Consider the following 27130-nt stretch of genomic DNA (forward strand, 5'->3'; position numbering starts at 1 on the left):
ATAACCCTTGGGTTCCGCCGATTGCGATATGCGATTGGGGCTCTGGACCCGATAATATATATATTGCGGTTAATAAAGCCATCGGGTCTGGTAGACAGTGGCGCGCCATATATATATAGCCTTGGAGCTGGCCGATTGCGATATGCGATGGGGCTCTAGACCCGATATATATATAATATGGTTAATAATGCCGTCGGGTTCGGAGTATAGTGGCACGCCTTATATATAAGCCCCGGACCCCACCGATTGCGATATGTGATATGGCTCTGGACCCGAAATATATATATTTGGGTTAATAATGCCATCGGGTCTGGAAGACAGCGGTGCGCAGTGTTGATTGCGATAGGCAAAAAGGGTGATTTATGCATGTTTGTGAAGCATTTCCATTATAAAGAGTTCTAATGGAAATAAGGTGCGATAGAAGGTTTTTGAGGGTTGAAAAGGTCCCGATGGAGGGTATGAATGAGGGGCTAGAAAGGGTTAGAGATGAACCATGCGGCAAATATTTGAAGAGGGGGCTTAACCATTAGGCATTGAAGATTTGACTTGGCAACGAGTTAAAGTCTCTGGGATAAAACAGATCATTCGGAGAGGTGAAAGAGGACCCATTCAAAATTGCTATCAAGGCAGGTTTTAGTAGGGTGGTGGTTGCGGCCACAACAAGGCCAAGGAATGGGGGAATGTTGAGCTCAAATGCATTGTCTCCCACAACCTTGGTAATGGTGTAAGGACCATATCAGAGTGGTCTGAGTTTCCGATAGGCTCCAGTAAGGCGTTCTTTTTGCAAATGCAACCAAACTTTGTCGCCCACTTGTAACTTGTGTGGCACCCGATGTTGATCATGTCGCTGCTTGTACTTGGCATTTGATTTCTCCAGAATGTCATGGATCTACTAGTGGATATGTTGGATGTGCTTAATGAAGCTGTTTTCCTTATCGGTTTCGGACTGGACATGAGCCGAATCTGCATGAGTAGCTGCAAATGACATGGCCACATCAATGGGACATAGTGGCTAGAATCCCAAGCCCACCTTAAAAGGGTTGTGGCCAGTCGAGTTGTGGAGAGCCCGACTGGACATAGGGGAGGCTCTCATCTCATGTGCGTGGATGCTTTTGAGTTGCACATGTGCAGAATGTGTACGATCATCCTGTTGACGACCTTTGTCTGGCCATTAGTTTGGGGATGGAAAGCTGTGGACTTAGTGAGCTTAGTGTCCAGCATCGACCAGAGATTGGACCAAAATGTACTGAGGAACCTGCTGTCCCAATCTGAGATGATAGACTGTGGGATCCCAAAGTGTACCCACACTCGTTCAAAGAAGAGTTTAGCAGTGGCTTCCGCTGTGATATTCTTCTTGCAGGCAACCATAATGGCCATCTTCGAGAATCTGTCGACGACCACAAAAACACAGTCGTTGCCATGCTTAGTAGAAGGAAGGCCCGACATGTAATCCATGGAGATGGATTCCCAAGGTCGACTAGGGGTAGGTAGCGGAGTATAGAGGCCTTGCTTCTTGATGGTCGGTTTGGCAATGGCGCAGGCAGTGCAGGATCTGATGTACTTCCCAACATCCTGTCGAAGATTCGGCCAATAGAAATACTTCTGCAGTACTGCCACCATTTTCTCGACCCCAAAATTCCCAGCGACCCGACTATAGTGTGCTTCCCAAATCATCTTGGCACACTCGCTTGAAGGAACACAAAGGTGTCCCAGGTGGCATAATAGGGCATCCTGGAGGTGAAAATCTGGAACTTGCTGACCCTCCAAGAGCATTTGGTATGTGTGGCCGAATTCTAGGTCGCTTTTGTAGAGAAGTGGCCAATCAGAAGTCTCGTGCCCACAAGAGTTGAGCACGGTGGTTAATGCCATGATCAGTGGTCGGCTGAGGCAATCTGCAACATTATTGGTGCTGCCCTTCTTATACTTGATATTCAAATGGAACTGTTGCAGGTATGTGGATCACTTTTGATGGCGATCATTCTACAACTTCCCTTGCGTTTGTATGAATTGCAGGGGCTGGTGGTCTATGTGGATGACCGTTTCCTTCTCCAAAATGTAATGCTTCCATTGTCGGCAGGCCTGCACAATGGAATACATCTCTTTGTCATAAGTGGGATACTTCCGGATTGTGTCTGAAAGTGTCTCACTGTGATATGCCACTGGATGCCCTTGTTGAGTAAGGACTGCCTCAATAGCATAGTCAGAGGCATCTGTCTCGATCTCAAATGGCTGTTGCAAGTATGGTAATGTGAGCACTGGTGCAGAGCAGAGGCGATGTTTCAACTTTGTGAATGCCTTCTGTTGAGATTCAGACCAAAAGAATTTTGCTTTCGCTCCTCCTTGGTGACTTGACTCAAGGGCCAAGCGATATGAGAGAATCCCAACACGAACCTGTGGTAGAAATTGGCAAGACCCAGAAAGATGCGGAGCTCTGTCAGAGTGATTGGAATTGGCCAATCCCGAATGACTTGGATCTTGGCTGGATCCACATGCACCCCCCGTTCATCAATAATGTATACTAGATACTGAACTTGGGTCATGCCAAAATTGCATTTGTCCAAACCGCAGTGTTTGGAGAACCTGTCGGATGTGGTGGAGGTGCTCTTCCCAACTTTGGCTGAAGATCAGGATGTCATCCAAGTATACCACTACAAATGAGTTGGTGAATGGCCGCAAGATGTCATCCATTAGCCTCATGAAGGTTGCAGGAGCATTTGTCAACCCGAAAGGCATAACCAACCATTCGAAAAGGCCCTCCTTGGCTTTGAAGGCAGTCTTCCACACATCGGAGGGTTCGATTGGTACTTGGTGATATCTTGATTTCAAGTCGATCTTGCTGAAATATTTTGCCCCCTTCAGTTGGTCCAGAAGGTCATCAATCCGTGGGATCGGGTACCTATTTCGGACAGTGATCTTGTTTAGCACCCGATAGTCAATACAGAGTCTCCAAGTCCCATCCTTCTTCTGTACCAACACGATTGGGCTCCCATAGGGCGATGAAATGGGACGAATGTGACCTTTCTGCATCAGCGCTTGAATCTGCCTCTTGATTTCGTCGTTCTCTAGAATGGAGCGTCGATAGATTGGTCCATTGGGCAGCGACACACCTGGGGTTAGATCGATGGAGTGCTTGACCTGACAGTGCAGAGGCACCCCTGCGGGGGAGGTGAAGATGTCATCGTACTCCTCCACGACTTTGTCCATCTATTGTTGTCGTGCGGAGGGGCCCTGTCTGGAGGTCATGGACACCATCTTCTTCTTTCCTTGAGGGCGTATCATCAGGAAAACAAATTTCCTAGTTTTGGAAATGAGCTTACTGCATTGTTTTGCAGTAACCAAAGAGATGGCAGTAGGCGGTGCTACCTCTGGTATCCTGTACAACATATTTCCCAAAGTAACAATAACAGCATGAGGCCTTGACTCATACACAACACGTCGCTTCCTTAAGTATGGTTGGCCTAATAATACATCACAAACATTAAGGGGAGCACCGTCACATAATACCTCATCCGTGAAGGGCTTGATGTTGTATGGCTCACGCGAAGATCCCGTCCTTGGTGAAGCCACTCGATGGTGTACGGTTGTGGTCAGTAAGCCTAGCTGCTTCAGGACCTCTGCTGAAATGAGGTTCTTCTGGCTCCCGCTGTCGACAATGAACTGTAGCGAGGAACCCTTCACCCACATCTGGGAGTGGAAGAGACTCTCCTCCTCCTCTGGATCTTCGGGTTCCTCCTTCTGGATCTTCGTGGTGGCAATGGTGGCGTTGAGCTCCTCATCGATAATCTGCTTCCCTTTGTCATTTCCCTTGTCGGGTTTTGACTCAGAGTCAGAACATGCATCTAATTTCGAAGCCTTTAGCTCGGCCACCAGTGACTGCTTGGCCCGACACTCACTTGTGTTGTGAGTAGAGCTCTTATGGAACTCACACCACTTTCCCGTGTCCTTCTTCGGCTTCGTGGCATTGTTCTTTGCTTGCGCTTTGGCGGGTTTGTCCTGGGCGCCCCGCCTTGGCTTTGTCCTTTGTTTTGCGGTTTGGGGGTACCTTTCCCTTGCTTTGGATTCGCAGATCCAAAGTCTCGCTTCTTCTGTTTAAACTTTTGCTCGATCTTGACGGCATATTGGTATGTTGTGCCGAGCGAGGAGATGTCTAGGAATTCCATCTTGTCCTGGATGTACCTATGCAGGCAGCCGTGGTACTTGAGAACCAAATGCTTCTCAGAATCCTTGATACCCAACTTCGTGCGAAGGGTATGAAAAACATTGGTAAACTCCGGCACATCTTGGTCCCTTCCCTGTCGCAGTGTTGTCCACTTTATGTATTTATCCTCATAGCTCCTGACAGGGTAGTACTACTCCTTGATGGCATCCAGAACGAGTTCCAAGTGGGTGCGACTGAAAACAGTGAGTTCGTACTTTCATCCTTTTGCTCATAGTAGGTTTCCCACCAGTCCTTGACGTGGGGGGCTGCTTTGAGAAGTGCAAAAGTGATCTTTTCCTGGCTGGAAAAATCATGAATGGAAAAATATCCTTCTAGCAGATTTAACCATTTATCTACAGCGTTTGCATCTATCTGACCCTCAAATATGGGAATGTCAAAGTTAACTTGTACCTTAAAGGGTGTGGTGCTTCCAGAGTAGCTACCGAAAGTAGATGCGTCGCCCTTGGGTAGCCGCTGAAGGATCTAGGCAAAGTTGTCCATCATCGCGTTCCTTTGTCGCTCGAGGGCTTCTTCGAGTAAGATTTTGATAGGATCTCCTGCCCCCTCGTCTTTCTTTTCATTCGCCATGGGAGGCCGTCGGGATTTGCAAGTATGGTCTTGCAAATGTTTGACCAGTTCAAGCCCTAACTCCTTATGTCTCAACCTCGTCGGGGACATGCAAAGAAAAACAAAGAAAGAGCAAACTGCTTTGATACCATTGATCTGGATTTAAACAGGAACACAACAAATTACAGATGTAACCATAAATACAAAGATGCAGTAGAAATAACACTTCATTTCATTAATATCAAATACTGAAATATGCTTACAAACAGAATGGAAATAAGAGTAGCTCGGGCAATGGTAGCTTATCTCTGAGAAGAGATGTGACGGCTACATGCCTCTAAACTCCGTTACAATGAGGCTCAAGGGCCTTTTTATTATTGAACAATAAGAGCAAACCCTAAACAACCAAAACCCTAACCTGAGGAGATGTAACGCCAAGAGTTTATGGGCCCCGTTGGGGTTAATTAGACAACCAACTTCCCGGGTCGCGACTTAGACATATTATCTCCGTTTGACGTGCATGATACCCCGTTGGAAAGATCTCTCTGAGGACTACGACGGAAAAGGTGATTTTAGAAAAAATTCGCTGGCGGTAAATTGCCAAAAAAACGTCGTTTAGGGCCTCAAAACGGCTTCAGAAGTTTAGGACTCAAAAAACTGCTAAAAATAGTAAACTGTGCTACAATTAAGGAAACTGAAAAACTGAAAGAAACAATGGTGGGGGTCCAAGTCGAATTGGCGGGTGGCCACCAATATCCACTTGGATCACTCTAGGTGCTAAGACACCAATCCAAAAGACATGTTGATCTAGGAATCTAGGTACCATCTAGGCTATTGCCAACATATACTATTCCAGGGATCTAGATACCGTCTTATCAACCCATCAAGGGATCTAGGTACCATCTAGGCTATTGCCAAGGTATCAACCCAACAGGGATCTAGATATCATCTAGGCTACCTGCCAAGATACCAACCCTAACAGGGATCTAGGTATCATCTAAGCTACCTACCAAGATACCAACCCTAACAGGGATCTAGGTATCATCTAGGTTATCAGCCAAGATACCAACCCTAATAGGGATCTAGGTATCATCTAGGCTATCAACCAAGCTACTAACCCTAGAGATCTTGGTACCATCTAGGTTATTTGCCAAGGCACCAACTCAACAAAGATCTAGGTACCATCAAGGCTATTTGCCAAGGTACCAACTCAACAACTTTGTGTGACATCATATGGGCTAGTCTAAGGCACAACAACTAGTCACCATGATCTGTTTGGTGCCTTAACCTCATGGTATACAGACTAGTACAAGTTTGCTATTACCAAGGTCAAACCTTCAGGAACATTCATGTTCCAACCAATGTTACACGAAGCAGGGACGTGGAAGCGCCATTTCCCAAAAATCTAGGAAGAGAAGTGTCTCAGAAGCGTTTACTATATATATATATTTATATTTTTCTGCATTTATATTAAAAAAAAATCCAAAATACCAAATTAGTTGTAAAAGATATGGAAGCATGCATATTTGTACATAAATCAAGATAGATATGGCATCCATTGTACATTAATGATTAATTATTCGAGCATCAACCATTTAGATGCATCAACCATCTAGAATCTAGATTCTTCTCCTCTTGTCTAGCCTTTGCCTCTACCTCGATTGTCTAGGGATATTAGTCAACGTTGCCCAATTTTGATCAAACTACCTAATCCAAGCCTTAAAATATGGTAGAAAAAGCTTAACATGCTTGATCGATGATTTTGACTTGATTGAAAGGTAATTTTTTGCTAAGGGCATGACAAAGGAGTTCAACAATTAACACCACCAACACTAGGGTACATATAGGGCTTGGTGCTCTTGATTAAATGCTAATCACATACCCTCATACATGATATAATCTAATGAAATGCCACAATTCCATTGATCTTGAATTCCTGAAAACTGTTAAGTCTGCTGAATTTTGAATAGGATATGAAATTCTATTTTCTCCATATGAAGTCTGATGAGGTTGGCACCACTCTCAAACATGCTGAGTCATTTCATGGTAATGTTAGAAATTTAAGTAAAAGGATGAAAATGAAAAATAAAGGAGAATGCCACTTTTACTTGGCCTTAGGAACTCTACATAGAGTTTTGGGAAGGAATGTAGGCAATATATCCCTTTGCAATTTTTTGTGTTGTATAGACAAGGAAGAAATGCCACTTGAAATAGAGTTAACAAAACTCCATGAATGTACTGGTGCATAGAGCTATTCCCACTTCATTGATTTTCCCAGTTGCAGTTAGGGAGTTTGACCTTTGTGCATGCACTATCTGGGTGGACTTTTGGACATTGTTGATGAAGGTTGAGAAGAGAGGCTACTCTCTCTTGAATGCTGCAGTTATTTTGGTGACTCTCTTCTCCAAGTCTTGTACTATTCACCAAATCTGCATTGTGTATCCTTGCCATTCTCCTTTCATCATGCACATCAGAGAGCACATAGAGTTTTCAACTATCAATCATTTCACAACACAAAAACACACATACACATTGATTGATTTGGTTGCTTAAGGGATTATCTTAGATATGTACCTGTGTATTCCATATGCAACCCTGCATGCGTGCTTTTTAAGAAATTTATATGAATTGATTTCAGATTTGCTAGGTATAATATCTCCTCATCACAGTTTCTGTGTGTATTATCTCCTGTTTATTGTTATGAATATAATTATGTAAAAGTAATAAATATAAATAATAAATAATAAACATAATAATATGTAAATAAGTAATAATTAGTTAAACAAAGAGGCATGTTTAAGGAGACATGACCGTTCATAAAGGGACACCTACTTGGTATATAAGCAAACCCTCACTCTCAATTGTTTCATCATCATTCTTATTCACACATTTTAATATATATTCTTGTAACTCAGTGGAGATCTACATATTCCAAGTCTTCTAGAGTATTTGACCTGGAGAACGAATTTTGTTCATTCCATTTGGTATTAGAGCAGTTTGATCCTCTGGCTGCTCAATTGCTACACAGAGCTCATTCTTTGATCCAGGTCTTTGACCATTGAAATTCGTCAACTTCGTTGCCGTTGAAGCGTTTCGCTACAAACTTTTGGAGTTTTTCCATTGCTGAGTTCGTCAGAGGCCCTTGGCCATTTCTAAAGAAGATAGTCAAAGAAAAGAAAAAAAGAGAAAAGAAAAAAAAAGTACATATAAAGATTTAAAAAAAAAATTAAAGAAAAAAATCATATAAAAATATACTATTAAAAAAAGATATATTTAGTCTAGTGTAAATTTTGAAGGAGAACATTCATATATATAAAAAAGGTTCTACATTATTGATAAAAAGTACATGATAAAGTTAAAAGGGAATTTTTCCAAATATTTTTAAAACTATAAGTAAGAGAAGGAAGAGTAGATAATATTATCTTGATTCTTCATTAAGTGGTTTACAATCTCGTGGTTTTAGCAACCCATGGTAATTGCCCATGGTATTTTCTAGGTAAGAGAAAAACAAAAAGAATACAAAATCTCTTTATGTGAATGGTAAGTTTTACTTTTTACATGGAGAAAATTAATAGAGTCAAAAGCACATAAGTGAACATATATTTTATATTATACTCCAAAGAGGTGAATAGCCACGTTTCACTAGGGTTGTAACTTTTCAAAAAGAAAAAAAAAAAGATTATAAATAAAAGATATATAAAGAGAAGTATTATATTATAAAGGGGTATTTTAAAGAAAAGTTCAAGTCATAAAATTATTGAAAATATATATAAGTACAAAGCGGGTATTATTATAAAAGGTTACTTGAAAGATCCATATATTAAAGTTTATAAAGGGTTAAATCTAGAACTATAAAGAGACATAAGGATAACAAGTTATAACAAAGGAAGAGTATTTTTTAAAAGCATTATAATAAATATAAGGTGTAGTTTATTTAAATAGTGGAGCTATATTAACTTTTTTTAAGTGGGAAAAAATATATAATTGAGGAAAATAAAAGTTAAAGGGGTTACTTTTAAAAACCCTAGGCTCATCCAAAGAAGAAAATATGGAGTCTAATTCAGAAACAAAGGAAGGAAGATTTTCCTATAAAGGTATTCCAATTGTAGATTTTAGATTATTTACATTAAAGGGGTATATCCAAGAGAAATAAATTATTATCGCTATTAATACAAACACCGAAAATAATTACATCAATATTAATTTGGCAAATCAACTATTAATTCTAGAGCCAAATATAGATGAACGAGAAGGTCTTTTTGGAGGAAAAGAATATGAAATTAATGATTTACAAGTGACAATTGATCATTATGAGTACATATCTTAATTTTGTGTTGTAACTATGCTTGACAAAAATGTTGACATAATTCTTAGTCAACCTTGGTTCAAGGAATTAGGTACGTTCATTCTAAACACATAAAACAAATTCTTGATGTTCCCTTACAAGAAGAAGATGGTCACGTTCCAAGACATGACAACGAAATCAAAATTGATAATGTCTTCAACAAAAGATCTTAAGGATATTTTGAAATTAATGTTTTGAGAGAATCCAAAAATACTATCTAAGAAGCAAAAAGAGTTTGAAGAAGTCATATCCAACAAAAATAAAGAAAATTCATGTTTGGAGTATAATCAAAAGCTAATTACACAAGTAAGAAAATGTAAAGCTAAGAAACACCAGTTAGAACAAGAAAATGAAATTTCTGAAAAAAAACTCAACGAAAGTCTATCAGGAAAAGAAGAGGAAAGTTTATGCTTAAAGAACCTTAACCAAAGGTTATTAAAACAAATCAAGTGTTTAAAAGTTGAGAAGCTTGAATACCAAAATAAAGTTGACTCAGAAAATGAGGAACTTTTACGTCTCAGAAACCATAATCGAAGTCTACTCACTCAAATTAAGAAACTTAAGGATGATAGGAAATCATTGGAAAACAAGTTAGAAGAACTTATCACGAAAGAAGTGTCGAAGTCGTCAGTCCAAGTTGAAGATAAAGGAATAAATATCGATCCATTTAATATCACGACTCAAGAGGATGAGAAACCAAAAGAAGTTAAAACATATTCAAAAGTTGCAGTTCAAATGATGAATATTCCAAATGGTGATGCCAACTCAACAACAACACCTAAAGGAAATCAGGGAATTGGCCTTAACATGATAAGGGAAAGTCCAACCAGAAGAACTCCTTATCATCATCTGAATTACAAGAACAAACATCGCAATCAATTTACGAATCCGTATCACTCAGAACATAAACAACAAATTCATGTTCCGAAGAATACTGAAGTGTGCACAACTCAGTTTAGTGATAACAGTTCATCACAAGTTTCCAATAATCAAAGGATTAATTTAGGATGGTCAGATCTTTCCTCTGTGCGACAATTTTATATATCAATCCAAGGATCATATCAACTTGTATCGACAAAGATGACTGTCCCGAGACAATAAAACATTCGTAGCAGGAAAAAGAGGTTAAGTCCTTTCATCAACAAGCTTTGAGGACAAAGCTTTTTGAAGTGGAAGACAATGTTATGAATATAACTATGTAAAAGTAATAAATAATAAACATAATAATATGTAAATACGTAATAATTAGTTAAACAAAGAGGCATGTCTAAGGAGACATGACTGTTCCTAAAGGGACATCTATTTGGTATATAAGCAAGCGTTTCACTCTCAATTGTATCATCATCATTCTTATTCGTACATTTTAATATATATTCTTGTATCTCAATGGAGATCTACATATTCCAAGTCTTCTGGATTATTTAACTTGAAGAACGAACATTGTTCGTTCCATTTATTCTATCAAATTCATTCTTAATAGATTCAACACGTATATCTGTCAAATCAAAAAGATGACTGTTACTTTATTACAAGGTATTCACAAATGTGGCATCGATTTTTTTTTTCATATGATGTTGAATTTGTAGTCATAAATACTGTAATTCATTGTTTGATTAGAGAATTATAAATCAATATCCTACTTTGAAGCCAATGTTAGATGTCTACCACAAAGGTGTGGGCAATGTTGTTGCTGAGTTTAAAGCTTATAATAAGTGGACAACCACTGTAACTTTGCATGCTCTTATGTGAATGGTAACTTTTCAGTCATCCTCTTCTGCATAGTTGTGCTTATATTTTTGTGCTTTACATAACTTAGGAGTCAACCCTATACGTGACACTGGAGCCATGTGCAATGTGTGCTGGAGCTATTCTTCAGGCTAGGATTGGAACTGTGGTTTGGGGAGCACCTAACAAGCTTCTGGGAGCTGATGGTAGTTGGATAAGGTATGCAAACACTTATTATTTTGTTGTTTGAAAAACTTGCATTTTTTATTTCAAGTTTTTTCAAAATTAAATGGGAATTTCATCTGTATTTGTTTTGGCTTTTAGCTATGTGTTAAACATTTCTACAGCTGAAACAGGACTTAAGTCACATTAAGGCATATGCTTGAAGAATTGATTATGTGAATATGAGTTCCGTATGAATTTTCCATATAGAAATTTGTTACCATCTTTAGAGGCAAAATGGAATATCTGTACTTTGGCAAAGAAAGCATCGAGATCAATGTAACGTTTACAGAGGCATTAAATGTAGTGCGCAGAGTTAAAATGAGTCAAATTACTTGTGACTATTGATGAAGAAGCCAGATCAATCACAGCAGTTTGTTAAGATCTTTAGGACTGGCTTTGAAAATTGGAGGGCATTTAGGATATTTTTAGCCTTCTCTACTTTGATACAATTGGCTGATAGGAACAAGATTAGAATGCTAAAATTCATTTTGGAATACTGTGTCATTTTATACATGCTTTTCTTCACTAAGATGCTCTATGTCAGAGCCGAGTGTTTGCCGAAAATTGTAATATACATCGAGAATGTCTTGAGAATTCTATCACAGGATAAACACACATGGATCATAGCCTTGATTCTTTAGGAACACTTGTAACATCTAGTGTTGTAATCTAAAGAAGGGCTGATAGGAGCATTTTCCTTGGTTTATCAGTATCAAGTCCATTGTAGTTATTTTGTATATTTTCAATGATGGTGGTGTTGATGATATATCGAATACTTCTCAACTGCCAACGTAATAACTCTCAGAAGTAAAGCTAGGTCACAATAGGCCTTTCATATAGGGTGCCAAGAGTCTAGACAATGGGATTCTGTGGGACCACTGTAGCATATCTTTCCATGTAATTACCATCTAACAACCAAATAGAATCTAAAGCCGTAAGCAGCATAAAGTTCAACGACTTTAAACTAATTAAGGAGCATCTGTTGCTAGGCTTAATTGATGTACTACAACTCAAGTACTCAACTTGGACATCTACAAGTGCAAAAGGAAAGTTGACATTGCAAAAGAATACAAGTTGATTTAAAAAACAACTTTGAACAGTGTTGTAGAATGGCAAATAAAGCTTCATTACTCTGAGAGTCCTCGCAAAAGTGAAACGAGCTTGTACTGAATCTGTGATGACCTAATGTGGTCAAAGCTATGGTCAGGAGCTAAGTTACATGACATGAGGACACGGTAAACGGGACATGGGGGACACAAAAATACGAGTATGCGGCACGTGACATGGTGACCCTGTGGAACATGACACGGATGACACATTATATATTAAAAATTATAACAAATTAGTGAATTACACTAAAATATGAAATATATAAAACATCTACATGACGATGATACAAATTCAATCGTACTACTAATGCATATAACCAAAATAGCATTGAGTGCAATCCATCTCTGAACGAAAGGTACATCAAAAAAGAGACCCTAAATGGATTGTAGAGTCCAAAATAATCATGCTATAACAAATAACTAGTACTACATATCATCAAAATTATTGCCTTTATTGGGATCCTCATCATCCATATCAGCCTCTAAGCATTACAATAAGATAGAAAAAGCTTAACATGTCAAATTGAGAATCTGTTTGAGTGATGGGTAAATTGTTACTAGGGTCATGACAGAGGAGGTCAACAATCAATGCCACCAACATCAAGTTACATAGAGCGCTTGGTCCTCTTAATGAAATGCTAGTTCCATATCCTCATACATGACAAATCCCAATGGAAACATTACAATCCCCCCAATCCTTGAAATCCTGAAAACTGGTAAGTCTGCTGGATTTTGAGTGGGATCTAAAATTCTGCTTTCTCCATATGAAATCTGATGAGGTCGGAACCACTCTCAAACATCCCGAGTCAATTAATGGTAATGTTAAAAATTTAAGTAAAAGGATGAATCTTTATCCTTTTAATTTAAGAATTTAACATTATGATTAATTGCATAGCATTAGCAGGGCCTGGACAAATCCGCTTCCCAACACTTGGAATTCCTTCTATCATTGCTTAATTACCCTTAGCTGCACTCCAAAACCTTTGAGAACTCCAAACCTGTGACTGAATTGTATGAGAATGAGGCAATGGATCGATTTTAAGATGCTTTTTTCACTGGACACATATCCAAATTTTGGGACAACAGTACGGCTTGTGTCTGACACCAGTCAAACTTGTGTCCTACGAATCGGACACGAGTCAAATTTGTGTTGGACATGTGTAACCCATGTGTCAGACACAACATGTGAAATATCATAATATGTGACACGAGGGGGTGGGGGAGGATGTGTCATGTTACTGAGGTCAGTAGAGAAACTCTGAAATTGTCAGTCTATTGCAAAATATGTAAATATCTCTGACTGAAATCTGCCATACACAGGATAAAAGTGATAAGTTCTTCATCTGTGTCCTTTCTGATCAATGGTTCAGTTTTTTCTTAATTGTTTATTTTTTATTGAAATAAACAATGGCTCAGTTGTTGACAACCGTCACTTATTAATAGAATGAAGCGTAGTAGTCATATTGATATCCTTAGTTTGTTGTCAAAGTTTGCTTTCTTTTACATGAACCCAAGGACTTTGTTGAAGACAACTTATACCATTTAAAATGTAGCTATTTGCAGACATTGTTTGAGGTGGCATGAAAGTGATGCTTTTAGTTCGATAGGTATAAGTTAATGTTCTTTTGACTTCATTACTGATCTTCTCAAAGTGAATGCCCATCTTATTTTTGGCAGATGAAATACTTACTGAAAATGCATCTACCCTTATTTTCTTCCAATGATTGTGAAGGACATATTTAAGCTTTTTTTGAGCGCTTGATTCATAATGACATTATATTTGAAACTGCTAATCCTTCTTTCATACTTGATTGAGCATATCCTCAAACTCATTTTAACTTAGAATCTTTAGGATGTTTTCTCTAATTCTTGGACATGTTTTTTAGCATCCTTCAGATTGGAACATCAAATTGCTACTCTGTTGCAAAGTAAATGCAAATGAGAATATCCAATTATTACGTTCTGACTGGCCATATCGTTGTTTTCTCAGTCTCTTTCCTAGAGCAGATGAGGAAAGGTTGCATGGCACAGATGGGGGGCCGCCTTCAACTGCTCCAGTTCATCCATTCCATCCAAATATTAGAGTTCGTCGAGGGGTGCTTGCCAGTGAGTGTTCCAATGTCATGCAGCAATTCTTTAAATTGAGAAGGAAAAGCGAGAAAAAACCTGAATCCCATTCTCGTTTTTCTCTTACAAATTGTCAATCTAAGTTGTTCGCTAAACTTCATGATATGTTCAGCATATTTTGTCTATGAGGTTCTTCCCCTCAACTAAATACTGTTGCTTAGTCTCTGGCTCGATGCTCTCAAGGTCAACTGATTGAATTGTCTTGAAATTGACCAATCAGTTATGTTTTGCTTGTAGTTGATAAGCATATCTTATACCATTTACCGGGTCCATGGATCTTTTATTTCCTGGTAAGTGGCAATGTAACACTTGTACTTGTGAGCCAGAATGGATATGCATTCTGTAAATACTTGTGTCGAAATAACTCTTTAAAAAGCATGTGGAGACAGCCACAAAGTACGTTCAGAAAGACATTTATGTGAAGCCCAACATGCAGTGAGAAAACAGCATCCCAAATAATTCCAGAGTCCACAGAGTAATTACAAGATATGCACATTTTTTGTGAAATGCTAATCTAGAGCAAACTAAGAAAATTTACGAATACCATACATCACAAGGACAAAATGAAGTGATGAGAAAAATGGGAGAAAAAAGGGAAATTTTGAGGAGAGGGATCTATTGGAGTAGGAAAACTTGTAACTTCATGTTTTTAGTAAAAGTAAATATTGGATGGTTTGTACCAAAGAGTGTTATTTTAGACATTGTATTTATGTGGCGTGGACCAAAGAGTGTTATTTTTCGGTGATGAAACACAAGGCATAAATCTTATTAGATACCCTCATTTTAATGAGGTTGGGAGGCATGCACAAGCTTATGATTTCACTATAGCCACTTAAAGATTATATGTTTGTAAGGATTTAGTATTTTGTCATTCATTAGCATGAATTTTAATGAGAAGCACTTTTAAAAGTTTGCAGGGGATATAAGGAGTGGTTTTTTTATATATGTGCATAGCATTTCTAGTAAATTTATCGATGTAAATTAGTGCAACTCACTTAAGGCGATTCAAATTAGGCATCTACTAACACAGAAGTGGCGAAATGTCCAGCAACTTAGCAACATTGTAGACAATAAGTTAAGCTAACCCCTTAGGACAGTGGGAAATATTTATAAGTATTTTATTTTATTTTTTATTTTTGTTTTATCATTTTCCAGTTAAGTTTTATGAATATTGAAAATATGTATGGTTTTTCAAAGAAGGATATCATGAAAATCTGACCAGAAAAAATCTTTAGAAACAAGAAGATAATAGATTTAAAAAACAAACAAATATAAAATTCTAAATTAATAGATTATATATTCATAACAAAATATGAAGAAATATTCAAATGTTGAATTTAGGCAACAAATTGGTAAAACTTGTGTGCCCACACACACAAACATATGTGGCGGGGAATTTGAAGGCATGCTTCCCCACGTGCATGGATGACATCCCCTAAATCCATTGGTATAAAGCTATACACCTCATCCAAGTGGATTCAAACCACACACTTACTAGCAAGGGACTAGCCAAATGCCAACAACATTGGCAACAATTGGTTGAACTAACCGTTTACATTCCTTATAGATACATAGATGGGTAGCCAATTGACAAGAACTATTATATCAAAATCAGAGAACTAATGCTAAAACCTCTTGATTATGGTAAAATAACCCAAACATCAACCTTAAGAGGAAAAATAATCTTACTAATATCTCCATATTTAGACATTTTATTAAAAAGTGGTGATGTGGTATCACCGTCTTATGTACAACCCTTTTTCCAGCAAAATGAAGATTACCCCTTTTAAGTGGTTAATATTTAAACATTGTATTGAATTAGGTTTCCAAAAATAGTCATAAATTTATAGTCTTGTAAACTTGCATATCCAAATTACTTTTAACTATGTAAACTGCATATTAAAATTACTTTAGCTAACCAAATTGATATAACCAAATTTCCAAGTTAAAATAGTGCCCAATTTATTGGACCAGTGCAACCCATGGAAAGGTGGAAGGAAATAAAAGCATTTTCACGAAGGCAATCATGAGAGGAGATTAGGAGGGGGCATGTTACCTCTCCCCTTCTAGGGAATGCTATCACACAATATGCTAGAGTATCACCTCTCCCCTCCAACAACTATTGCCACACTCAACTTCATAGAAATGTTGTAGCACACCATGGTAGGCATCAAATCTCTCTCTCCAAAGAAAACTTTTACATGATTTTCATTTTCGAATTAATCATATTTGTTATTTTTTGAATAAATAAAAACACAAAATCGAGTGAGGATTAAAGGAAATTGCATGGACTCACTAATTTTAAATTTGACCTTTTAACAACTAATCTTGGTATATGCCTAGTTGTGTCTATCTATTTGTACAAGTAAGATTACCATGCAAATGCCACTTAAGAAAGATGAACAACCTTTTTACTCTTAATTATTTCTAGTAATGGGTTCTTTAAGGGAATTACATAGTTAAAATTTACTAATATTCTCATGTGTTCAATACATGTAATACCATCTACTTTTTACTATTTGATATAATTTTACATAAAACTATTGAATCTTATTATAAGTTTTAGATTATGCTTTTTGTTTTGTTTTGTTTTTATTTTATTTAGTGGTTCAAGCATGTAATATTTAATAAAGAAAGGATCTAATCTTGAAAGCATTTAAATATATAAATTTCATAACAAGTGTTATACATATTTCTTAACACGCTCCTCTTTTCGTGCCTTTGAATTCTCTATTGTTTAGGGGACATTTTCTTACCATTACTCCTTCGAAAGCAATCTAGCTTATGGCACATGGCTTGCTTCTGCTAGCAAGATGTCATACTATGACGTTTCTTCACATGGAATGAACATATCTTTGAATACCAATATTTGGTGTTAAGGCATTTCTTCCTACGGTAATGACAAACAAGTGATGCCTTATTGACACATGCCCTTGGTTCTTCTTTTTCTTCCAATTGATATGCTTATTATCATCTTTGAGTGCATTAGTAGGATGAATCTTTGAACTCTTCCCACATTAACAGTCTACAATTCACCACAAGAAGGTTGAGGTGGTAGTAGGAAGCCACCTTCATGTACTATTGCTCTTTTTATTTATTTATGAGTCCAATTCCGTGATGTCCATTTCCTTCACAGACATGATATTGGATTTCATCACCTTTTCCTCTTTGCCATAAAAACCCAAGCCTCCATGCTTGACCCTTCATTCAAGAACAATGGAGCTTAGGATGCCTTGCCTTCTCTTGCATATTCCTTTTTCATTATAATACGTATGCTTTAATCATTTCGATCTAATTCCTCTAGTATGTTGAGGTTTGCCATTACATCAAAACCACAAACATCAGTAAACTTCCAAACCCTTACCATTACCTTGAGTGGGTGGTTAGTCCAACAACCCCCTTCGACATAACTTGAGGGAATCAAACATGGGCTAAGGCTCTGATACCGTGTTTTTTTGTCTCATCTCCTCCAATAACAAGAATGACTATTTCATTGAACGTTAAAGTAGTTGCATTACTACCTATTGCAACAACCAAACTATCCCACAAGTCTAGTAGAGAACATGACAAACTGATGCACTTATTTTCATCTAAAATATCACAATATTGAAGGCATTCAAATGCGGAAGAAGACAAACTCACTCAACAATGTTGAAGAACTTGAGCTAGGGTTGGAGTTGGAGCTAGGATTTTGACTTAGGGTACCATGGCGGGACGCGCAGGGGGGAGTGCTGTGCCCTCCTACAGTCAGGTAGTTACAGAGGGAAGTAAGGATGTGGGAAAGAAGCATTTCAAAAAACCTCTGGAGAAGGTATCAGAGGCAAGAAGCAAGGGAACATTTGGAAGAAACGAACTTCAAGATCAGGAAGGGAATCAACAGGAAACAAGTAAAGAAAAGGAGAATGGAGGCACAATGAAAAACCGACTTCCATAAGGACAACTGGGGTCTGCAAACCCAAGTCGAGCATTATTCCTCGGGTCATATTGAGCGATCTAGCAATAGAAGCACATAGGGATCATATGACGGAACATGCGATCATATGCAAGTTCATGGGGTTATGGCCGACGAAAAGGGTGTTACACGTCTGGATAAGGAGCCATTCGAAGTTGAAGGGGGAAATACATCTACATCTGGGTTCTAAGGGCTTCTTCACAGTGGTGTTCAGAAGCCTAGAGGACAAAGATAAAGTGTTTGAAGGGGGGCCATATTTCTACGCTGCGATAGGACTCTACATGCGGCCATGGATGATGAACTTTGTCTCGGAATGTGAAACATTCACATCAGTACTGGTTTGGATCAGACTATACTCCCTTCCTCTGGATTATTGGCTACCAGAATCTTTGAAAACAATAGGCAACAAGCTGGGGCATTTTCTAAAGATCTCAGAGGCAACTCTGAAAGGAAAATATACCTCCTTTGCCCGAATATGTGTGGAAATGGACTTATCTGGAGCCCTTCCAGAAGTGATAATTTTAGAAGTGTATGATGAAGAATGGGTGCAGACTGTGGACTATGAGCACATCCCATTTAGGTGCCGCAAATGCCATGAACATGGGCATCTATTCAGAGATTTCCCAACAATCAATATGGAAGGTAATGGGAAAACTACTGTGGATAGAGATCATGAGGGTTTCACCAAGGTTGGGGGCAAAGGGAAAGGGGGTAAACGTCCACACAAGAAGATAAATGAGGACAGATATACAAGACAATAGTTTCAAGATCCTAGAGGAAGAAGAGGCGAACAAGGATATAGTCCATGCCATGGAGAACATAACCAAGGAGCAGGATAAGGAAGCTGACATGGAGGATATCACAGTAAACAACTAGCAAAAGGATGATCTACCAAGCTATATGGAGATCAGTAGGGACCATGAGATAACTCCAAGTGAAGCGGGAATGGAGGACCATGAACTACATGAGATTCTAGATAGGGAAAATCTAGATTTAGAGAAATTTCTGGAACAAGGAAAGATAATAGGAGTAGAATCCCTGCCAAAAGAGGATTATGACATAGTACAACAGATCTTTCTATGGAGGTCACAAGCGAAGGGAGTTGGAGTCAAAAGAAATCATGAAAGCCAGGAACCCAGTGGGATCAAAATGATGGAGAATTCACAGACACAATCTCCTAAGAACTCAGGTAGGAAAAGAGGAAGAAAAAGACAGAATGAGCTGCTAAACGAATGTGGAAAACTATTGATCAACTCAGGTAAGATGAAAGATCTCACCAGTTATTCTTTTACTAACCTTTCTTAATGAAGCTCACAACCTGGAATATTAGAGGCATAGGAAATAGAAGGAAACAAAGAAATCTCAGTAATAGAATGAAAGAAGAAAAACCAGATATGATTTTTATTCAGGAGACAAAATGTTCGATGGATAAGATAAGATAAATTCATAATAAGTGGTTAATAAAATATGAGTATCTAGAGGTTAAGGAAAATAACTCGGCGGGGGGGGATTCTCACGCTGTGGGATCCACAAAAATTTGGAATCCAACCTGTAGGTGATAAGGAGATATTTTCCTTGGTATGTCAACTTGTAGGTGATAAGGAGATATACATGATCACAAATGTTTATGGACCTTAAAAGCAAGCAGACAAACTCAAGCTTCTCACCTCCCTGGAGGAACTAAGAGCAAGACATCCCAATATACCCTGGATCATTGTAGGAGATTTCAATATGATAAGATCTCTTTCAGAGAAAAAAGGAGGTATTAGACAGCTAGGTAGAGACTCCATGGCCTTCCAGAACTTCATTATGAACATGGGACTAGTGGACATTGAAATAATAAATGGAACCTTCACATGGAACAACAAGAGGGGAGGGGCTTCACAAGTTGCCTCCAAACTTGATAGATTTATTATTTCAGAAGACCTCCTTCTCACAGGCCTTGCCATGACAACTTCCATTCTGCCCTTTGGAGGATCAGATCACTGGCTTGTACAGCTGGAAGCCACCTTTATGGGCACACCGAGAAACAGACCTTTCAGGTTTGAAAATGCCTGGCTCTCACACCCTAAATTCACCGGTAACATTGCTAAATGGTGGAGAGAGGATTTGAACATTCAAGGCACTAAAATGTTCATGCTCCAACAGAAACTTAAACACATCAAATCCAGACTTAAAGCTTGGAACAAAAAGGAATTTGGCGATATCTTCAAAGCCAAAAGAGAAGCTGAGCAGAAGCTCTAGGAGATCAATCAGATCAACATCACAGATGGCTTCACCGAAGAGCGGCAAAAACTAACTGACTCTTTGCAGGAAGAATGGGAAGATCGATGCTTACAAGAGGAAATTTTCTAGAGGCAGAAATCAAGGATACAATGGATTAGAGAGGGAGAAAGAAATACAAAGTTCTTTCATAAATCCACCATGGCTCACAGGGCACACAACAAAATCACAAAGATCAAAGATTCTCAAGGGATTGAGCTTGTCTCTCACAATGATATGGAATCGGTCCTTATACAACACTTCTTCAATATTGCAAAGGAGCCACTGGAGGATAGATCTAGGTTCATTGACCATTTCACTCAGTATATCCCTTAGCTGGTTACTAGAGAGGACAACCACAATCTTAACAGGCCAATGTCAGAAGAGGAGGTTAGTGAAGTGATTAATGAAATGCAAAATGGAAAAGCACCGGGCCGAATGGATTCAATGTAGACTTCTTCAAAGCCCGTTGGGAAACAATCAAACAGGATATCCTCAAGTTTGTGGAAGACTTAAGAAAATCCAAAAAGGTTCTGACGGCTCTTGATGCTTCCTTCATAGCTCTGATCCCAAAACAGGAAAATGCCATAACTCCGGATGGTTTTCGACCCATAGCCTTATGTAATGTGGTGTATAAAATTATTTCCAAAGTGATAGCCAATAGACTCAAGCCCCTTCTACCTTCTCTCATCTCGGAGGAGCAAACAAGCTATGTGGAAGGAAGACAAATCCTCAACAATATCATCCAAGCTCATGAGGTGGTACACTCTCTCAAAAGCAATAGACAAGCTGGTATGATCATTCAGTTGGACCTAGCGAAAGCCTATGACAAGCTAAGTTGGTCTTACATAAGAGCAATTCTAAAAGCCTATGGCTTTGACCAAAATTGGATAAGATGGGTTATGGCACTAGTCACCACGACCAGTTTTTCCATATTGCTTAATGGAGCTCCAACAAGAACCTTCACACCCTCCAGAGGACTCAGACAGGGAGATCCGCTCTCACCGTTCCTCTTCGTCCTCATGATGGAAGGACTTGGTAGAACGATCAAAATGGCAAACGCTGAAGGACGAATCCAGGGTATCAAACTCACCTCGGATGGAGCAACAAACACTCATCAACAATTTGTGGATGATACAATGTTGTAGGGCATACCCACAGTTAGGGAAGATAGAGCAATCAAAAACATCTTAAATGACTTTGCTATGGCAACAGGCACAAAGGTAAGCCTCAACAAGTCCAAAGTCTTTTTCTTTAACACTAATATTGCTATTCAGAGAAACATTACTAGAATTCTTGGGTTTCAAAGGGAACAACTACCTTCCAAATATCTTGGCATTCCTCTTACTGACAAACCTCTAAGCAAGAAAGTGTGGGAGCCAATAATAAATAAACTTTAGGACAAGGTTAGAAAATGGACATGTAGATCACTAAATTTGGCAGGGCGCCTTGTGCTCACATAGGCGGTCTTGCAGGCCATTCCCATTTTCATGTTTTCATCTCTTCCTGCTCCTCAAGGCATTAAGCAGCAGATAAGGAGCATACAAAGGGACTTTCTGTGGGGCAGAGGGGAAGAGAAAAAGAAGTGGGATTTAGTAGCTTGGGACAAGCTTTGCAAGCCCAAAAGCCATGGTGGCTTGGGGCTTCATGATCCTGAGACCCTAAGCAGAGTTTCGAGAGCTAAGCTTTGGTGGAGATGGATTAAGGAGTCGACTGCTCCTTGGGCTAAGCTTTGGAAACAAAAATATGCCAAGTATTAGCAGGAGAAGGATCACATTAGAATGTCAGGGAAAATCAGGGGCTCCCATATTTTGAACCTTGCCTGGGAAAATAAAACTATTGTTCAACAACATTGCTTTTGGGAAATCCGAGCAGGGGACCTAGCTCGATTTTGGGAGGAAAACTGGCAACAGGAACCCAACCTTTACAGAGATGAATTAGCAGCTCTCAAGAGGGACACAGATAGCAAATGTCTGTTTTTGGTAAAAGACTTCTGGGACCAGGGAAGTAATAATGGAAAATGGAGGAATTGGAAGGATCTAGGACATAGTGATGAGAGTCCTTTGAAGGCCCAGGCAGACGCTCTCACCTAGGATCTAGAGCATAGAAGGATTTTGGTTTCCTCCTCACCTGACCAATTAAGATGGGGAAAGAACACCGAAGGTAACTTTAACTTCAAAGAAACTAAACAGGAAGTTACATGATTTAACTATATGAACCTTGATCAAGTCTGGAAGAAACTATGGCAAAGCCCCCATTGGATGAAAATAAAGTTCTTCATCTGGCTAGTGCATCAAAGGAAGATCTTAACTTGGGAGAATCTCCTAAAGAAAGGCTTCATTGGTCCTTCCAAATGTTACCTCTGTGGCTCACATGAGGAGACAATGGAACACCTTCTTAACCTCTATCCTTTCACATCCAAGGTGTGGGACTGGGTGGCCTCAATCTTTAGACAAAATGATAGGGATAGTCTTAGCATATCCAACACTTTGAAGAACTGGAGGAAGAACTTCTCAGGGAATGATATTATTAATAAAGCCTGGATTCTGGTTCCAGGCTTTGTCATCTGGAATGTTTGGAAAGAGCGCAACAATCAGATCTTCAAAAACAAAACAAGCAAGCCCCAACACATAATTGATCAAATTCTAAGGCAGCTCAAAGACACAGTAAGAAGCTTGTTGAGGACACTTCCTAAGGATCCTCCTCTGCCCCAAGAGGAGAGTATTATACTTCATTTGGGTCTCCAGTCCATAAGTCCTCAGGGAATAATAAAGGGAGTGAGCCAAATAAATACAGATGTTAACATTTGGAAGCCTCCTCCTTATGGTTTCTTAAAGGTTAATATAGATGGAGCATCTAAGGGCAACCCAGGATTAGCTGGCTTTGGGGGTGCCATAAGAGATGATCAGGGGAAAATAAAGAAAATATTCCATGGCCACTTGGGGAAGGCCACTAATAACATGGCTGAGCTCATGGCATTAGAGCAATGCTTGGAAATCCTGGTGGATTCAAATTCACATAATAATATAATTAAAGCAGATTCAGAATTGATTATTAGAGCGGCCAAGAAAATATGCAATGGAACTTCTCCAGATAAAGTGTCGAAGCATTGGAAGCTTTTGCAGGTCTTTCACCATATCTACTCCCACCTGCAAACCCTAAAAACTATCAGATTTGTCCATGTGAAAAGGAAAGCTAACATGTTAGTGGATCGTTTGGCGAACGAAGGAGTCACCAATAGGGACAGGGATTCTTGGCATGGTTGGGATTTGTTACCTCCAGGAAAACTGTGGGGGAACTGTCTCTGTCAGGCAAACTAAGATATGGAACTATGGATTAACAGGATGGATCGAAGGGATTTAGGAGACAGGAGGGAGGATGGAGATCCCTAAACCGTCTGCCCTTTTTGGTTTTGGTTGCATTCCAAAGCTTTGATTTCTTTCGGTTGGATGGTGAAAGGACTGACTCGGGAAGTACCACAGGTTTGGTCGTCCATTTTCATATTGCTTAGATGGTGTTTGACAGAGAATTTGGGAGGAAGGCTCAAGAACCGCCCACTAGACTGGATTAACGGTTATCGCTTGGCGAAAGAGCGTGCATGCTTTTCCACGAGACGATCGATTCAAAACCACAAGTGGTATATTGGGCGGGGTCCGAGTGGTTTCTGGTTTTTTGAGGTTGGCCCTCGATTCCACTCTTCGTGCGACACGTTGCGGCGAGAGGTGAGAGAAAACTGCCCTCATTGGGTGGTTAACCCTCGCGCTTCTCATCCAACCGATATCTACGAAGACCGTCGGATCTAAGTCTGGTGATCAACGATGGAGGCTTGTTCGTGTTAGTTGGTTTGGTGTTTCGGACCCAAAAAATATTAGAGAGCTATGCCTAATGCTTTTGTCGAGTCCGTAAGAAAGTTTTAAGTGTGGTTTGTTGTGGGCTTTCTTGTGGACCCTCGGCGGGTCATTTGTGGCTTTTTGTGGGCCTCGGTTCTGTGGACTCGTCTTCCAAGGAGTTCAAGGTTTCATTTGGTGCACATCAGTACTACCAGATGGTCTATTGCTTGCTTTTTGCCCTAATTGTTTGGCTGAATCTCCCCGGTTTTTCTTGTTTAGGCCTCTCATGGTTTTGGGTGCGTGGTTCAGTTTCTGCCTGCCCTACTATCTGTTGAACTCTCACAGAGTAAGTGCGGCTTAATGTAAATTATGTATTATTGGCTAGTTTAATAGAAGGTCATACTCTTACTTGATCAAAAAGAAGAAGGCATTCAAATGCTTTGTGACTGAGTCTCCATCCTTCATCCTCATGCTATACAACTTCTTTTGTAAGAATAATTTGTTCACTAGGGACTTAGATTGATACAAAACGCCTAACTTGTCCCACAAAACCTTTGCTGTAGCTTCCCTTAACACATTTAATAATACAAAATCTGAGAGACACAATTGCATTATGCTCTTTGCCTTTCGATCCAACTTGGTATAGTGTTTTTGGTGGCATCCCTATTGGTGCAGTATCCATATCTACAATAATCCATTGATCTTTGTCCACCAAAAAATCTTCCATTTTGTGTTTCCACAACTCAAAACTTCACCCATTGAATTTCTCAATCTCTATCTTTGAATTGTTTTTCATTTCCTTTTCATTGCAAGAATCACTTCTACAGATCTCCCACCATAACATGGTTTACCACAGGGCCAAGCGAAACCCCTTGGCCACAAAGGCATCCCCTTGAAGCCAAAATTGCTTTGATACCATGTTGAGGTTTTCCATTACACCAAAACCCATCCAACATAGTATGCTTTTCAAATTCACCAATATGCTCTTGAGAAATGTTGACAAAATGTGAGCTTACCAAAGTTGTCTCAATCTTGGTGATAACTTCAACAACGGCTATGAAAAGTGTGTTGAATGGTGTTGTCATTGATGTCAATGTTGGTCTTTGAACACTCTTAATGTTCATCTATGGATTACATTAATTGGAAGGTCCAATGGACAAGAAACCTTGGAAGAAAGATAAGGAAGCCTGGCCCTTGTGGTGTGGTCATAGTGCCTCACGTTTGATGAGGAAATTGGATGAGAATATTAGTAAATTTGCAGGCAAGACCATCACCATTATGTAGTCCTTGTCATGTCGATTCCAACGTTCGGTGGCACATCACATAACTCCTCATGTTAGGGAGATATGCCATCTCAATGATGAAGCCTTGAATGTGAGGTCATGATGCCCAAATTGGTTTGATGACTTGGTCCAAAGCTTGGCACAAAAGTTAATATATCTTACTGGGTGATCTTTGATGTATTTCATTTGGTCATGGTTGTTACTATTCATTGGCTAAACTCACCCTTGAAAAGGAACTTTCATGAGGTCAAAAGGAGGATTAAAGGCGACCTTAAAAAGGGAATTTTAATTATGGAAATAATTCTAAAAGTGGAGTTCAGGTCGGCTTTGTTTTCAAGGGGTTTTAGGATATGTCATCAAACCCCAACCCCCCCCCTTCATGATCCTTCATCAAGTATAAATATGGGTCTTGGTTCATCTCCAAAAAACATCATTTTCATGAATTATCATTAGCAAATTTGCCTAAGATTTTTTGAGGCCGGGATTGTCATTCTTATTTGAAGAAGAGGCAGAGTTTTTCAAGGGTTATTGGGCTAAATTGTTTTGTCAAGTTTTTGATGGCTTTTTGGTGTGACAAAGAAAAAACTTGAGGCTTGTTTTGAGGCACTTTTGGCCTCCATGAGGCACATTCTGAGGCCTATTTCACATATGTCCTGAGGCTTATTCACATATCTTCTGAGGCTCTTATTTAGCCCCTCTGAGGCAGGATGTATGGAGCCTATCTTTCGACCTTCCTGAGGCTATCTCTGTGGATATTTATTGCATTTTTTAAGGCTGAATTTTGGCCCTCCTCTTGAGGTTTATTTCACATGTTTTGAGGTTGGATTTAAGGCATATAAGCTCTAGTTAGGTTGCGCTCCTAAGGAAGATTGCTAGTCAAGTCGAGAAGTTGTTTTGAGGTTGCCTAAGGTCCAAGCTAGGGCTAGTTTGTTTGCTGTGTGAAGGCTGCAATTAAGGGACCTAATTAGGGTTGTTGAAAATACATATTTATGCACAAATCAAGCCTTCATTAGTTCATATTAGTTAGCATTGAGTCTACGCTGTTTTAGCCACAGAGGAAGAGGATATTTGAGAATTATAAGGCCAAATTAGGTCTGCTCAGAACATAGTGAAAGGAGTAAAAATTCCGCTAAAAGGGTGGTATTCTTGGAAACAGTGAAGCCTGAGATATGAGGCTTGTATCATCCATAGGTAAGGAGGCAGAGAAGAGAAATTAGAGGTTGATCTAGACCAAGTTGTTGAGCTTAGGGTTCTCTGATGTATTGGTGACCAAAACTGTGTTGTATATCTTGTTGTAACAATGCATTGTATAATGTTGAGATCTGCAAGCATATAACATTGTCCTTGAAGATTTAGAAATCGAAAATGAATCCACAATTATCATTTTGTATCGACGTTCCAGATCACAACCAGGACCCATCATAAGGATAATAAGAAACTGAGAGAAAGAAAGGTAAAAAATGATTAATAAATACAAGAAATAAGAAATTAGAAAGTGAAAGGAAGG

General features: G+C 39.1%; 1 protein-coding gene across 2 annotated transcripts in view; it reads left to right on the plus strand.

The window, feature by feature from the left end:
- TADA (tRNA arginine adenosine deaminase) overlaps positions 1-14709 on the plus strand; it is a 37136-nt gene extending 22427 nt beyond the window's left edge. For both annotated transcript variants that reach the window (XM_089424706.1, XM_089424707.1), the window contains 2 exons: positions 10927-11054; positions 14160-14709. In XM_089424706.1, coding sequence (XP_089280832.1) covers positions 10927-11054; positions 14160-14424 — 393 coding nt within the window. In that variant the 3' untranslated portion in view covers positions 14425-14709. The remainder of the gene's footprint in view (positions 1-10926; positions 11055-14159) is intronic.
- The last annotated feature ends 12421 nt before the right edge of the window (positions 14710-27130 follow it).

Source organism: Pinus tabuliformis, chromosome 4_2 (genome assembly GCF_031772625.1).
Source record: "Pinus tabuliformis cultivar Carrire ecotype Pingquan chromosome 4_2, CPIR1, whole genome shotgun sequence".
Taxonomy (NCBI): Eukaryota; Viridiplantae; Streptophyta; class Pinopsida; order Pinales; family Pinaceae; genus Pinus; species Pinus tabuliformis.